Source organism: Crocuta crocuta, unplaced genomic scaffold (genome assembly GCF_008692635.1).
Source record: "Crocuta crocuta isolate KB4526 unplaced genomic scaffold, BGI_CrCroc_1.0 scaffold551, whole genome shotgun sequence".
Lineage (NCBI taxonomy): Eukaryota > Metazoa > Chordata > Mammalia > Carnivora > Hyaenidae > Crocuta > Crocuta crocuta.
In genome coordinates, this window is record NW_027530969.1 from 1,352,383 (window position 1) to 1,368,456 (window position 16,074).

At 39.0% G+C, this 16,074-nt stretch overlaps 1 protein-coding gene across 2 annotated transcripts in view; it reads right to left on the reverse strand.

The window, feature by feature from the left end:
* The window catches only part of INTS9 (integrator complex subunit 9), a 110,241-nt gene that overhangs the window by 28,733 nt on the left and 65,434 nt on the right, over positions 1-16,074 (reverse strand). For both annotated transcript variants that reach the window (XM_077769692.1, XM_077769693.1), the window contains exons 7-8: positions 13,544-13,664; positions 12,624-12,758 (exon numbers count right to left, since the gene is read on the reverse strand). In XM_077769692.1, the coding sequence (XP_077625818.1) occupies positions 12,624-12,758; positions 13,544-13,664 (256 nt within the window). The remainder of the gene's footprint in view (positions 1-12,623; positions 12,759-13,543; positions 13,665-16,074) is intronic.

Consider the following 16,074-nt stretch of genomic DNA (forward strand, 5'->3'; position numbering starts at 1 on the left):
AATAATACAGGTGACACCAAAAAGAGACAGAACACTCAGAAGTCCCCAGTAGCAGCTTGGACACAAAGGGGGAAAACTTGTAATTTCACGGCACTTGGGGGGATGGAAGAGGCAGATCTATATGTCACAGGAAACAATTAATAGACAGTTGTAAGTGCACTGAATTTACTGGACAATGGACAAAGTGAGGCCTCAAGATGACTCCAAATTCTGAAGTCAGAAATGCAGACAAAAGGCAATTTGGATGCAATGATTTAACAAAGTAAGGAGGCAATACTGAGTCTAGTGTTGACTGTTCCAAGTGTTTAGCAGACAGCAAATGGATTTACTATGAGAATAAAAGATAAAATAAAGGTGTGTGATGTATACGGAGATTTGCTAGGTACCTTCATCAAAGTATTTAATAAATAATGTCAGTTTCTTTAGAGTGAGGAAAGCAGAGTGAGTCTAGGCCCAAGGCTGTGGCACCCCATAAGGCAATGAATGGGGAGAGAAGCAAATAAAAGACAAGTACATATGGCAGCGAAGAGCTTCCCTATGTGTAAAAATGAGCAGTTTGAGAAAGTTAGCTATATGGTGCTTGCACCCTGTAATATGACAAAAGATAGAGTAGGAAGAGGAAAACAACAAGATTGCCCCAGAAGCCTAGACTGAAAAGAATTTCAACAAGAGACTGATGAGTGGTGTCAAATGCAGCTGCAAGATGCTGAGGAAAACAGAAAAAAAGTAAATGTGACTGGAGGCTGATCACTGTTGAGCTACAGATGGGAAACCATCTATGAGATAAAAGAGGGAGAAAGCCAGGTATACAAGAATGAGTTAAGAAAAGCAAACAGGAGACATCTCATCATGGTTAACTGGTGGGCCAAGGAGACAGTCAACTGAAAGCCTTTTTCCATATTAAAACCCTGCAGATTTACTTAAGGGCAGAAAAGAAGGAATCAACAATGACCCAATTATCTATACTTCTTTGATGAAAGGAATAAATGAGTTCATGGAGCACATCATCTTCAGCCTTCAACGACCAATTCAAAGCCTGCTTTTCCATGAGGTCTCCCTAACCCCCTGGCGGGAAGGGATGTACCCTCCCTTCTGAATCCCATGGCACTTCAGTGGATTTCTAATCTGACGGGATTGACCACTTGCACCCTGAAGAAAATTCCTGCAGGTAACCATCTTCTTCCCCTATTGTAACTTCTATAAATGTAAAACCTACCCATCCATGTTCTCTTTACAGCCTAGTGCATTCCACTGCCCAAAGCAGGGGTTTAAGAAATACTATGGACTAAAAAAGGGAAGGAGTGAACAAACAAATAAATCAGTGTACAGAAGTAGCATGCATTATTTTTGAGAAGGGAACACAGTTGACCATTGAACAACATGGGGTAGGAGAATCCACATATAATCTGACTCTCCAAAAACATAACTATTAATACCTTACTGTTAATGGGAAGCCTTACTGGTAACATAGTTGATTAATACATGTTTTGTATATTCTTACAATAAAGTAAGCTAGAGAAAAGAAAATATTCTTAAGAAAATCCTAAGGACAAGAAAATATGGTACTGTAAAAATCCATATATAAGTGGACTCGTGCAGTCCAAACCTGTGTTGTTTAAGGGTCAGCTGTACTCTGCAGAAAAGCTGTCCTCCAGATAAGAAAGAAAACAGCAGGAAAGAAAGATTTCTTTTCTATGGAAAGAAACAGAGGAACCCAGCAAGTTGTCCAGTTTCTCTGTCCTTCTCCATGGGATCGGCTTCCTCAGCCCGATTTTCCAAACTGATCATGAATCATGTGCAGTTCAACTTCTTCACCCCCAAATCTAACACGTTAAACTTTTACTGCTTGGCACTATGTTGCCAGTGAGGACAAGAGCTTTGTTTCCTCAGAATCAACCGAAGGAAGTGCCACTAGGTTTTGGGGACTACTTGGAGCTGTGTCCACAGGGAGAATAAAGCTTCTTGTCCACGGCCTTGACAGCTGAGGAGGGAGCTGGATGCTGTGGCTTGTCCTGATGTTTTCCTTAAATGCCATTTCAAGGATGTGTCCAAGTCTTTTACCCAGGAAGAGTGGGCCTTCCTGGACATACTTTCGGGAAAGCTGTGCAGAGATGTGATGCTAGAGATTATCAGTCACTTGGTCTCCACAGATGAACTGGGGCCTAGAGAAGTAGTCTTTATTTTCCTGCTGCCCCCTCTTGAGTGGAAGGGTCAATTCAGGGCCCAGGACTGGCTCTGAGGCCTGACAGAAGAGACTGGAGAAATGAAGCCCGGGTGTTCCATGGGAGCCATGTGACCAGGTATGCAAAGGAAGCCCCAACCAGCTGTATTAAAGTCAGAGTTTTGTGGATGCAGAAAAATGTCTCTGAGTTGATACAACATCCCCAACTCTGCCTTGTGCATAAGGGTGACCAGGTTGCTTTATTCCCTAGTTCTGTACTAGAGAAAGACATACACTCCCAGAAACTTCCCAAGGACTACACCTGAGCCTCATAAAGCCAGGCCTGGAGAAAGAAGCGGTGGCCCACAGATATTTCCCAGTGATATCTAGAAGGAAATTAATTTTAATCAGAAGATGAAGGAGTGGCTGAAAATGCTGATGTGTTCATCTACATGAAGATTTGAAGTGAGTCACATATTTATTACAATAAAATAAAATACATTAAAAAACAAAAACCAAAAACAAAACTGTAGAGCATCCAGATCAAAGCACTACATAAACAAAACAACTGGGGAATTCAGAGGGAAGAGAAAAATGGAAAAACCCCCCACAAAAAAAACCCCAAAAATCCTACTCAAAAACTGCCTTAGCTCTAAAAACTTGATTCAAGGAGTCCAAATTTAAGATAATTTCTTTAGATTAAGAGAAGAATATACCTTACTGACAGAGTCTTTAAGACCACAGGAAAACAAAGCAATAGGAGCACCCCCCCGCCCCCACTCCCCGAACTCCCAAGGGAGAAGGATGAGGAAAGGGACGCAGAGTAAATGCTCAAAGTGTGTGCTACGAGGAGACTTGCGTAGGTCAGCTACCAACCTCTTCCAGCTCTGTTGGCAAGAAGGAATTCCCACTGTGAATATCAAAAGCCTCAGGGAATTGACGGAGCAGAAATTACCATTTAATTTTCTAAATTAATTTTATTTCTTAAAAAAATTATTTCTAGGCTCTAACTCAAAGAGATTCTTAACCTGATACATAGCAATGGGCTTCTGAGGACTTTATAAATTCACAGTCTCTAAATAAATGCAAAATATTACGTAGGTGTGCGGACATATATAGTATATTTTAATATTCTCATCAGATTTTCATCACAAGGCTTTTGGGTGTTAACAGCCACCATCCTAAGGCACAAGTTCCCATATGGAGCCTTTACTTTCAAGCCATTTCTCTTTTCATTGTCCCTCAGAGCCACCTTTTACCTTGCAAACCATAGAACTTTTTTAAACAGTGTCTGTGCTAGTTCAGTTTCTAAAACGAACCTAAAATTCTGTAGCTCCCCATGTCCAGGTATATGTAGTTTTGTTCTACTATGCTGGTGATTTTCACATCTAGAACTCAAGTCTTATCTCTGAAGTGAGGTAGCATAGCCAGGAAGTTACTGAAATAATGAGTATTGTGTTGCCTTTTTAAACCATAGTACTAGAAAAGTTGGTGTTCAAATATAAGTTTACAACCCACAAGCAAATCTATTAATTTCATTTCCAAGGCCAGGAAGACTTGAGCTCTATTATTAACCCAAAGTGCTCACTAGTTTCTGCTGCTGCACTTATGGGATATACCCACCAGCTACCATTTGTTTTGTTCTATTAAAGTTACTATCTTTATACTATGTCTCATGCTGTTGTTTTGGGCAGACTGCACATCTCTTTGGAGATGTTTTTCAGAAAAAAAAATTTTTTTTAATTAAAATAACTTAAATGTCAGGGTACTTGGGTGGCTCAGTTGAGCATCTGACTCTTGGTTTCGGCTCATGCCATAATCCCAGGTCATGGTATCAAGCCTTGCATCAGGCTCTGGGTTGACCAAAGAGCCTGCTTAAGATTCTCTCTCTCTTTCTCTCTCTCTTGCCTTCCCTCCCCACGCTAGAATTAAAAAAATAATAATTTAAATGTCTAACAGTGGAACACAGATACTTTATTGCATATCCACACAATGTAATAATACGCAGATATCAAACAACATGTGTGGAATACTAACGAACTAAGGAGTACTCATTACATAGCTAATAGGAAAGAGCAAAAGAACAAGTTATTTTTCGATATTAGGATTATCACAATTAAAAAAAAAGTTTTAATATTTAAAAAAATTTTTTTTTAAATTTATGTTTTATTTATTTTTGAGAGAGAGAGAGAGAGAGACAGCATGAACAGGGGAGGGTCAGAGAAAGAAAGGGAGATACAGAATCCGAAACAGGCTCTAGGCTCTGAACTAGCTGTTAGCACAGAGCTCGACGCAGGGCTCAAACCCACGAACTGTGAGATCATGACCTGAGTTGAAGTCAGACGCTTAAGTGACTGAGGCCACCCAGGTACCCCTGTTTTATTTATTTTTGAGAGAGAGAGAAACAGCATGATCAGGGGAGGATCAGAGAGAGAGGGAGATAGAGAATCTGAAGCAGGCTCCAGGCTTTGAGCTAGCTGTCAGCACAGAGCCCGATGCAGGGCTCGAACCCATGAACTGTGAGATCATGACCTGAGCTGAAGTCGGACACTTAACTGACTGAGCCACCCAGGCGTCCCTAGGATTATCACAATTTTTATTGCTTTCTCTAAGCTTTTTGTATTTTCCAAAATGACTATAATAAATATGAATTAATGTTTTAATCAGAAATAAGGAAATAAAAATATTTTAAAATAAAACAAAAATCCCACTATGAGATTCCCAATAAGACAGAGAGTGAACACAGGCCGCTGGCTCCCTTCTAGAATCTAAATTGAGAGAAAGCATAGAAATATAGAAATAAGGGCACCTGACAATTTTGAAAAGCTAAATGACCACGATGAATTCCTGGGAAACCAGGGGTATTGGAATGAGGACAGGATGGCACTGCAGTTAGAATAGAGGGTGGCAAGGAACTCCTTGTCCTTTTCTCTCTCTTCCATACTGCCTGTGGCCTGCTCCACCATACTGTGAGGTAGAACATACCAGAACAGTGGGATGAATGTTCATAAAAGGTGCAGGCAGACCTACCAGCCTTTCCTTGCTCCCTCACACTACCAGGCTAAGTGGTAACACATTAGAAAGATAAATCCTGGGAAAAAAGCAGTGTCTAGAGCAGAGGTACAAGAGGATTTATTTCCCTGAAGGCCAAGTAGTAAGAGCTCAAAGGGAAATAAGACCACTGAGGAAAACAACATGTACTAAATACAATAAGCTAAAAACCTGCCCCACATGGAGAACTAGTAAACCAGATGGAACAGCAGAATATGCATTTAAAAAGTCCATACACGAATTAAAATAAGTAAAATGAAAACGATTAAGTATAAAGAGAAACATTTCAAAATATTATGTATAAAAATACAGGGACTGAAATAAAGAATCCAATACACATGCTGAAGAGTAGTATGGGTATAGCTAAAGAATGAATTCATGAGCTGGAAGATCAAGTTGAGGAGTTTTTTTCAGGAGGCATCAAGAAGGAGAAGGGGGGAAAAAAAGAAGAGAGAAAGATGCCACACACAGAAGCATCAATACCTGTTTGTGAGGAAGTCCATAAGGAGAAATAAAAAGTCAACCAGAAGGAATAAATAATTTCAAAAAAAATTAAGAATCTTTTTGTGTTAAATGAAGTTGGAAGATTTCTCAAAGTATTATACTGGTAGAAAAAATATACATTTAAGATACGTCACAGCAAAACTTAAGAATACTGAAGATGGGGCGCCTGGGTGGCTCAGTCGGTTGAGTGTCCAACTTCGGCTCACGTCATGATCTCACGGTTCGTGGGTTTGAGCCCTGCATTGAGCTCTGTGCTGACAGCTCAGAGCCTGGAGCCTGCTTTGGATTCTGTATCTTCCTCTCTCTCTGACCCTCCCCTGCTCATGCTGTGTCCCTCTCTCTCTCTCTCTCAGAAATAAATAAAACATTAAAAAAAAAAAGATAAAGTGGAAATTCTAAAAGCAAATTCCATAAAGGAACACAAATCTAGAGAGCTTTGTAGTTCTTTATGTGCAACAAGGATACAAGTAGAAAATGAAGAAAGATTTTCAAAGCTTCATAGTTTCAAAGTTCTTTTCCTTGAATTTTATATCTATCCAAGCTATCATTTAAATGTGAGAAAAAATTATAACTATTCTTAGTACTTCAAAGCCTTGTAAGGTTTACCATTTAAAGACCCTCTTGGGGAACATGCCTCAAGCACTCCTGGAAGAAAAGTAAATCTAGAAGGATTATGAGATACAAGAGAAGGTAGGTTGAAAAAAAAAAACCAAACTCAGTAAAGTTCACTGTCTAAATAAGCGATATATTCAACACTTGCTGTATATCGTAGATACCCCAGAACTAAAATTCCAGACATTATGAACATGGTCGGGGGAGAAGGAAGAGGAAAAAGATGGGAAACACAAGAGGAAGGTGTGGCTCTAGAGGGAAAGACAAAGATATCGATAAGCTTAGGAAACTCAAAGGAAAAATAAATGAAGGAACAACCCAGAATAATAATAATAAAATACATGTGTTCAAACTTACAGAAAGAAATTTAGTCATCTAAAAGGAAACAAAGGATAGGGAAAAGAATGAAGTAAACTAAAAAAACATGAAATAAAATAGCAAAAAATGCCCTTGATACAAAAGTAATTACAGTAAATATGAATAGTTTCACCATTCCAAAGACTCTCGATTAAAAAAGAAAGAAACAAACAAACCTTTACTATGTCTACAAGGGACTCACTAGAAAAGGATACAGATGGAATGAAAAGAAACAGATGGACAATAATATCAGGCAAATATGGAGAGGGAAAATGGTCTTGTGGCTTTTAATGCAGCTTTAATAGAGAAAAAACTCAGCTTCCTGATAAAAGGAATATTGCTCAATAAAACATAATGATCATGCACATATATACCTCTGATTATATTGTTTAAAAATATAAAAATCAATAACTGGTGAAAATATAGGGAGAAGTAGAAAAATCAACAAATAACATATTCTTTTCAGAAACTGGGAGCTAAGCAAAGATATGAAAGATCAGAGTAACACAATAAGCTCAAGTGAATAAATACATATAGAAAAGTTTTCATTCAATGGTAAATACAGTCTTTTACAACATACAAAGAACACTTACAAAAATGGACTGTGTTTCAAAGTAATACTTCAGTGAATTAGTATATTCTTATCATAATGCAAAAAAAACCCAAAACCCAAAAAAAAACAAACAAACCCAAACCCAGAAACTTAAGCATGACTTGAAAAAGTCTCTTGTCTAATCCTATGTCTAAGCAAATTGGATGGAGCAGAAATACAAGCACTATAAAACAACCTTCAGCTACTGAAATTATGAACATTATGAAGGAAATTATGATATACCAAGAGATGAATGACAGAGAACTATATATCAACAATTTAGTGGAATTAAATGATACTAAGAGAGAAACATAGCTTTAAGTACACTTATTGGAAAGCACAGAAGGATGGAAATGAACGAGGTAAGTACTAAAAGGAAAGCAAGAGTAAATCCAAACATGGAAGGAAGGAAATAATGGAGGGCAGAATAGAGAATGAAAATACAACAAAAACAATTAAAAGCAAAAATTTATACTTTGAAGAAAATCACGAATGAAGACAAACCTCTGGCAAATCTGATCAAGAAAAAGAAGTGTAAAAAATAAAATTTAGACTGAAAATAGAATTACACAATAAAGTTTAAACAGGTAATAAACAACTCCCATGCATAGGATTTTGAAAACCTAGGCAAAATGGACAAATCTCTGACATGCTGGTGCAACTTTGACCCCGAGAATATAGTTCAACAGCCATGAAAAAGTTAAAATGATAAGCCCAGGCCTGGATAGTTTTATGGGGAACTGACTTTCAAAAGAAGAGAATACCTATCTTGTGTATTAGAAAAAGAGTGAAATTGGGGCTTCTGGGTGGCTCAGTCAGTTGAGCACCTGACTTTGGCTCAGGTCTTGATCTCACATTTCATGAGTTCCAGCCCTGCGTTGGGCTACGTGCTGACAGCTCAGAGCCTGGAACCTGCTTCGGATTCTGTGTCTCCCCATCTCTGCCCCTCCCCTGCTCATGCCCTCTCTCTCTCTCTCTCAAAAATAAATAAGCATTAAAAATTTTTTTTGAAAAAGAAAAAGAAAAAGAGTGGAAGGTACCCAAATCATCTCATGGGACTAAATGTGTCTTGATGTCAAACAAATGAAGACAGGACGAGAAAATAATGCATGGGTCCATTTTTCACTTATGAATACAGGTTACAGGCATAACTTGGAGATATCACAGGTTGAGGCTCAGAACACTGCAATAAACTGAGTGTCGCAATAAATAGAGTCAAACGAATTTTTGGTTTTCCAGTGCATATAAAAGTTACATTTATACTACACAATAGTCTACTAAGTATGCAATAGAATTATGTCTAAAGAAAAAACCCTACACACTTCATTAAAAAACAGCTGCTAAAAAATGCTAACCACCATCTGAGCTTTTGGCAAGTTGAAATCACTGATCACAGATCACCATAACAAACGTAATAATAATGAAAAAATTTGAAATGTTGTGGGAATTACCAAATGTGACCCAGAGACACAAAGTGAGCAAATGCTGCTGGAAAGTGTTGATGCCTTGTTCAATGCAGGGTTGCCAAAAGCCTTCAATCTGTGAAGAAGGCAGTATGTAAGAAATGCAATAAAGCAAAGCATAATGATGAGATATACCTGCACACTTTTCAATAAAATACTGACCAACTTATATTCCAGGAGTATATTTAAAAAAGAAAAAGTTGTGATCAAATAAGATTTATCAAAAGACTAAAGGATGGTTAAATGTGAGAAAAGCTGGGTGCCTGGGTGGCTCAGTCAGTTAAGTGTCTGACTCTTGATTTCAGCTCAGGTCATGATCTCAGTTTGTGGGTGCAAGCCCCTTGTTGGGCTCTGTGCTGACAGTACAGAGCCTGCCTGGCATTCTCTCTCTCTGCCCCACTCATGTTCTCTCTCTCAAAATAAGTAAACTTAAAAAAAAAAAAAACACCCCAAAATGTGAGGAAAGGTAATATGACAATTCACTGTATTACTGTTATAAAGGAAAGAAATCACATGATCATCTCACAGACTCAGAAGAAGCACTTGATAAGGTACAATAACTATATCTGAATTTTAAAAATCAGAAAATTAGGAATAGAAGAGAAACGCCCTAACTTGATAGATAAAAACCAGTAGCAAGTCATCCTATTTAATGAAGAAGCTACAAAAGCATTCCGTTTAAAATCTGATATAAGAGGGGCGCCGGGTGGCTCAGTTGGTTAAGCGTCCAACTTTCGCTTGGGTCATGATCTCGTGGTTCATGGGTTCGAGCCCCGCGTCGGGCTCTGTGCTGACTGCCAGCTCAGAGACTGGAGCCTGTTTCAGTCTGTGTCTCCCTCTCTCTGACCCTCCCTTGCTCACGCTCTCTCTCTCTCTCCTAGAAATAAATAAAACATTAAAAAAAAAATCTGACATAAGACAAGGCTGCCACTGTCATCACTTCTGTTTACATGGGACTAGGGTATGTAATTGTTAGACAGGAAAATGAAATAAAAGACTGGAAGAAAAGTGAAAAAATTGTTACTTCTTTGCAGATAATATTATCATAAGTAGATAAATACTAGAATGTAAGAATTCAGTATGTTGTTGAGTATCAGATGAATAGGAAAATTACTACTGAGACATTCCGCTCAGTAAAAGCTGGTTCTCTTCTGCCCTTTGGGATGCTGTACTTTTGTGTGCCGCAATTCTCCTCTAACTCTCCATTCTTATTCAAGATTATTTTTCTTCCTTGCACGTTCTATTGGTAAATGTCCCTCACAGCTCAGTCTTTCTCCTTTAGCTCAGTTACATACTTTAAAAATCTGATCTGTCCCCAGCGTTCACTCAAATTGCTATGCATCATACCCACTACTCCTTTCTAAAACCAGAACCCCCTCTGCCAGCTTCTCCTTGTCAACTAGGTAAGTGTCATCATTACCATTCTCAATGTCATCTTGGTATGAAATCTCTGGCCTATATTTTTCCTTCCTTGAAGATAGCAAGCATTCGATACGAATTTGTTGAATTAAAGACCTGCCAACGTTTTCTTTGTCACTCCATTCTTACCACTTCAGGCTTAATCCAAAGCCTCACTTCGCTATGCTTATTAGATCACTATAGCAGCCTATTCTTCCCACCTAGGGAGCTTCCACTCAAGTAGACCAGTGGCTGGCCTTTCCTGTAAAGTCTAACTTTAAAGCAGAACTTTGCTGCTAGAATGTGCAAGCAGCCATAAACCATCCATAACCCAATGGATGTGGTTGTACTGCAACAAGGCATTTTTTACAAAAACAGGTAGATGGGGTGCCTGGGTGGCTCAGTCGGTTAAGTGTCCGACTTCAACTCAGGTCCATGATCTCACGGTTCGTGGGTTTGAGCCCCATGTCGGGCTCTGTGCTGAATGCTTGGTCAGAGCCTAGAGCCTGCTTCAGATTCTGTGTCTCCTTCTCTCTCTGCCCCTCCCCTGCTCACACTCTGTCTCTCAAAAATAAATATAAAAAAGAAAAAAATTAAAAGACAAAACAGGTAGCAGGTCAAATTTGGTCCATGGGCCATGGTTTGCTGACCTTGAAAGCTGACTTTTAAGTTTTTTCAAACCTAAACTTTTCTTATCCTTGCTAATTCAATACAGAATCGAATAATCATTGGGGTGCCTGGGTAGCTCAGTCAGTTGAGTATCTGACTCTTGGTTTTGGCTCAGATCATGATCCCAGGGTTGTCTCTCTCTCTCTCTCTCTCTACCCCTCTTCTCTGCTTATGCTCTCTAAATAAATAAATAAATAAATAAATAAATAATATGATTATCTGGATAAAAGGAAATCGAATTCATTATCCTTTTTATGTACTACACTGGTCCTAGCTAGAAATTAAAATTACTTAGGTATGTTGCCCATTACTTTCAAGACCTTATTTTCCCTTTAAATTTACGAACCTTGGAAGAATAATTTACTGGAAATTACATCAGTAGTAAAGGTTTTGATCTAAGTAGGACAAATCAGAAGGGTTGGCAGCCAAATAATCTTTCTGTCTTTTATGGAAGAATATATCAAAAATGATAGAAGCTGCCAATAAAGTATTTTGATTCAATGAAGCAGATTAAGATGGCCTTGATGGGCTTTTGATTTCAATAAGCGGGAAAGGCCCAGAATTCTGCTAGCTATAGGGAAAAAAAGCAACTTGTCCCCTTTAGACCTTGAGATGAAATTTGATTATAAAAGAAGGTATTAAAAAAAAAAACCCAATACATAGTGGCAGATCAGAAGCATCCTATTGTTTAGACCTACAACAGTTATCTATCTATATATCCATCCATCAGCTAATTATCTGATCTTCTCTGCCCCTCCTTTACAAACATGGAAAGAATCAGGATTTACGTAATGAACAAAAAATTCATTACAAATACCTGAAGAGGAACAAACAATACATTTATAACAATGGTTATGTACTTAGCTTCTTGCCAAATATGACTTAATGAATGAACAGCCTAGAATCTTCAACTAGCTTCCCTCTATACTGGCTCTGCTCATTGCATGGACATCCCTTCTGACCAGACTCAGCATGCTGCAATCACAATGGCTCGCCCTGCTTTTCTGAACAGACTCATGAGCTGGGACTTTGCCTGTGGGTCACCATGGACTCTCTAACACCTAGATGAGTGCTTGACACATATGTAGTAGACTCTAAGTAGAGAAATAATTAACATCTGTTGAGTAAAATGGGTGACCATTTCTGTTCTACATCAGGCTATGGTTACTGAAAGTGGTGGGAAATCTCAGAATCCTAGAGATGAATCCAAAGGCAGCAGGATCTTACAGAGGAACCTGCAACCCTAAACACTGGGACATGGGAAATCTAACTTTCAGGAAGAGCATCTACAGAACATAAGGTTTCAGTTAAGCAAGGTAAGCTCTAGAGATCTGCTGTACAACACTGTACCGAAAGTCAACAATAATGTATAGTACAAAAATTATTTAGAGGGCAAATCTCATGTTATAAATTCTTAAAAAAAATTTTTAATGTGTATTTACTTAGAGAGAGAGAGAGAGAGAAAAAGAGACATAGAGTGCTAGTGGGGGAGGGATAGAGAGAGGGAGACACAGAATCCGAAGCAGGCTCCAGGCTCTGAGCTGGCTGTCAGCACAAGCCCGATGTGGGGCTCGAACTCACGAACCGTGAGATCATGACCTGAGCCAAAGTTGGATGCTTAACCGACCGAGCCATCCAGGTGTCTCTCATGTTAAGCATTCTTACCAATATAACAACAGAAATATTTTTTAAAAATAGGACACATGTAGAAACCAAAATTAAGAAGATTTAAAAACAACTGATGATGCTCTGGATACATTATGAATTTGGGTTCAATAACCAAAACACTGAATTGTTAAAAGAGAATCAGAATTACCTGGGGATGTGTGGTAAGTAAGGAGGATCCAGAGACATAAGACACTTTCTCATAATGGGACTGGATAATCCAGTTGGAGCTTCCAAGGGCATAGCCTGAGCTTAGCGGAGTCACCTGAACTGCACCGAAAAGCTCCTAGAAAAGAACCACAGTAATGCATGATGAGCTTTCACAGCAGTGCAGTCATATCAGATAAGTCTTTGGCTGGGGGTTGGTGGGCGGACCGAGAAATACCCTTCTCTACTTAGATAGAGAAATTTTAAAGTAAAACAGAAAGTATATAGCAAAAAACTCAATGGAAACCAGATGGTAGACCCAGAAAGCAATCCTTTGCCCGCTCTGTTTCAGCATATCCACATGTACCAGACACTCAGCCTCACTCATGAAAAGATGGAGGCAACAGATTACCAGCAAGACCAAAGAGACAAATACTTGGGTTTTCTTTTTCTTTTTTTAGGTTAGGCATTAATCTCTTGGTTGTTCTACCCTGAGTGGCTCTTGGCACAAGTTAACAAAAATGGGAACCCTTACTATCAGGTCAGGGCTCAAAAGTTATACCTGCCAACAAATTGCTTCTTGATCCATTTTATGCTCTTGGATTCCTACTTCACTTCTCCAGAATCTATAAAGTTGTACCCACTGTTTTCAAATGTATAGGATGAGATGTCTTTCTCCTGATTCATTACATGCTGGTCAGTAGAATGCTAGCTAATGATGGAGAATGCGAGGGTTAGGAAAGAACACCAATATCAGCCTGGAGGATGGAGGATAATGACAATTGCTCTGTCTTTTCACCTTGTACTAGTACAGGACTCTCAGTGACTGAATGGCTGAAGAAAGGGAATGAGAAGATCCTCCCAAACAGCAGAAGGATGAATCAAAAGCATTCATGCATCACTTAAAATCATATTAACACTCACAATTTTCTGAGAATATCCCACCAGCTGGATTTTGCTAAGGGCAGAGTTCACCTCTTGCATTGTATAGCATCTTCTCCAGGTTGATACTTCCACTGCGTCCTTGAGCGGAGAAGGCAGCAGCCTGTTAATGCATCACAACACCAACTATGTTATTGCGGATTCCTTTCAAGTAATTTGTCCACTTTATCTGAGTTATTCTAAATTACAGGCAAATAACTGCCTATAGGATTCTTTTGTTATAAAGTTTATTTTTTGAGAGAGAGACAGAGAGAGTGAGTTGGGGAGGGGCTGAGAGAGAGAATCCCAAGCAGGCTCTGAACCATCAGCACAGAGCCCAATGTGGTGCTTGAACTCAAGAACTGTGAGATCATGATCTGACTGGAAACCAAGAGTCTGAGGCTTAACCAACTGAGCCATGCAGGCATGCTGATGGGATGCTTTTATAATCATTTTTATTTCTGTAAGGTCGGTAGTACTACTCCCTTTCATTTCTGATTCTAGTAATTTGAGTCTTCCTCTTTTTCTTGGTCTACCTAAGTTTTGTCAGTTTTGTTAATATTTAAAAAAAAACCCAACTTTTCTCTATTTTTCTATTCTCTATTCTATTTGTCCAGCATAAAGCTGCATATTTTTTTTAATCTAGTCTGATCATCTCTGCCATTTGGACGGCTTAATCCATTCACATTTATTATTGATATAGTTGGATTATGTTCTCCAATTTAACTTTTGTTTTCTGTGTGCCTCAGGTCTTTTTTTTTTTTTTCCTGTTCCTGCTTTACTACTTTACTACTGATGCAGCCTTTTAATTTCCTTTATGATGTTTCACTGTATTTTTTTTATTTCCTTAGTGGTCATTCTAGGGCTTATCATATCTTAACACAGAACATTTCAATAGGACATTTCAACTGCTCCTCCCTGTTCATGAATGATAAATGAAATACACTTTACTCATGGGCCTGCAAAGCTACAGAAAGGGACTGAGCTAAACACAGCTGAAGCTTGGCATAAGGGAAGAAAATAAAACACAATTTGTGACCTTTCAGATTAGCATCAGGAGTATCCCTTAAAACAAGCAAACAAAAATATGTCATTAGAAAAACACTGTATTGTTTGCTCAACAGACTCAGCAATAGACCTGAGAGGGACTTCCCTGAGGTTTTCTGTACAAATAGGTCAAGGGATCTTTTGGTGAACTGAAAGTGTGCATTAGTTCTGTTCTGTCCTTAAATACCACTGAACATAGTACAGGGCTACACACACACACACACACACACACACACACACACACCCCTTTAAGACAAAAAGAATGAGAGAAGAGACATAACAACAGCATTTTAGAAAGTGGAAAGCAGAAAGACAAATAACTGACTTAGCAGACACAGGAAAGTTTAATTCAAATAATTTATACTGTGGGGAGCATCTGGGTGGCTCAGTCGGTTAAGTGTCCGACTTCAGCTCAGGTCATGATCTCGTGGTTTGTGGGTTCGAGTCCCCCACATCGGGTTCTGTGCTGGCAACTCAGAGCCTGGAGCCGGTTTCAGATTCTGTGTCTCCCTCTCTCTCTCTCTGCCCCTCCCCTGCTCATGCTCTGTCTCTGTTTCAAAAATAAACTATAAAAAATTAAAAAAAAAAAATTTATACTGCAGAACCCATAAAAAGCTCATCAATCTGAAACAATAGGTACACCTGGAAGTGAGGCTGAAGGTGAGCCTAAAAACAACGGGATTTGTTTAAAATGATAAGAAGTAGAACTTTTCAGTTCTTCTAATCTATTCCATATAGCTCAGCACTGGCTCTTCTTCTGAGACCCAGGCATTTTGTTATTCTCTGGAGAGAGTAAAAATGAGGGTCTGGTCTAGGGAAAACCATCAACAACTAGAAGCAGCTTTGTATTTTTGTTTTTTATATTTTTAAATGTTTATTTTTGAGAGAGAGAGAGTGCGAGCACGGCAGGGGCAGACACACACACACACACACACACACACACACACACACACACACACACAGAATCCAAAGCAGGCTCCACGATGTCAGCACAGAGGCTGATATAGGGCTCAAACTCATAAACTGTGAAATCATGGCCTGAGCTGAAGTCAGACACTCAACCAACTGAGCCACCCAAGCACCTAGAAGCAGCTTTATGAAGCAAAAGTTTATACACCAAGAGTAACAATGTTTTTCTCCTCATATGGCTTCCAGAACACTATTAGTCAGACTTATATCCTCCAGGGGGGTCAGAGAAGAAACTTCTCTGAAAAATTTGACCAGCACCAAAGAAAACAATCAACTAAAAGACACTGCCACTGGGAGTTTCATGATAAAAAAGGCCCACCAAGTTACAGTGGGATACAGTCTATAATTCAGTAAGACTTAACTCATGGTACACAGATTTTCTAATCAGTTTTTTACTGTCCAACTCTTTGACACGAGCCAAGAACCAAGGATACATTTGAGGAAAGTCTCTAAAATGATAAAGGCCAAGCGCCTGGGTGGCTTAGTCAGTTAAGTGTCCGACGTCGGCTCAGGTCATG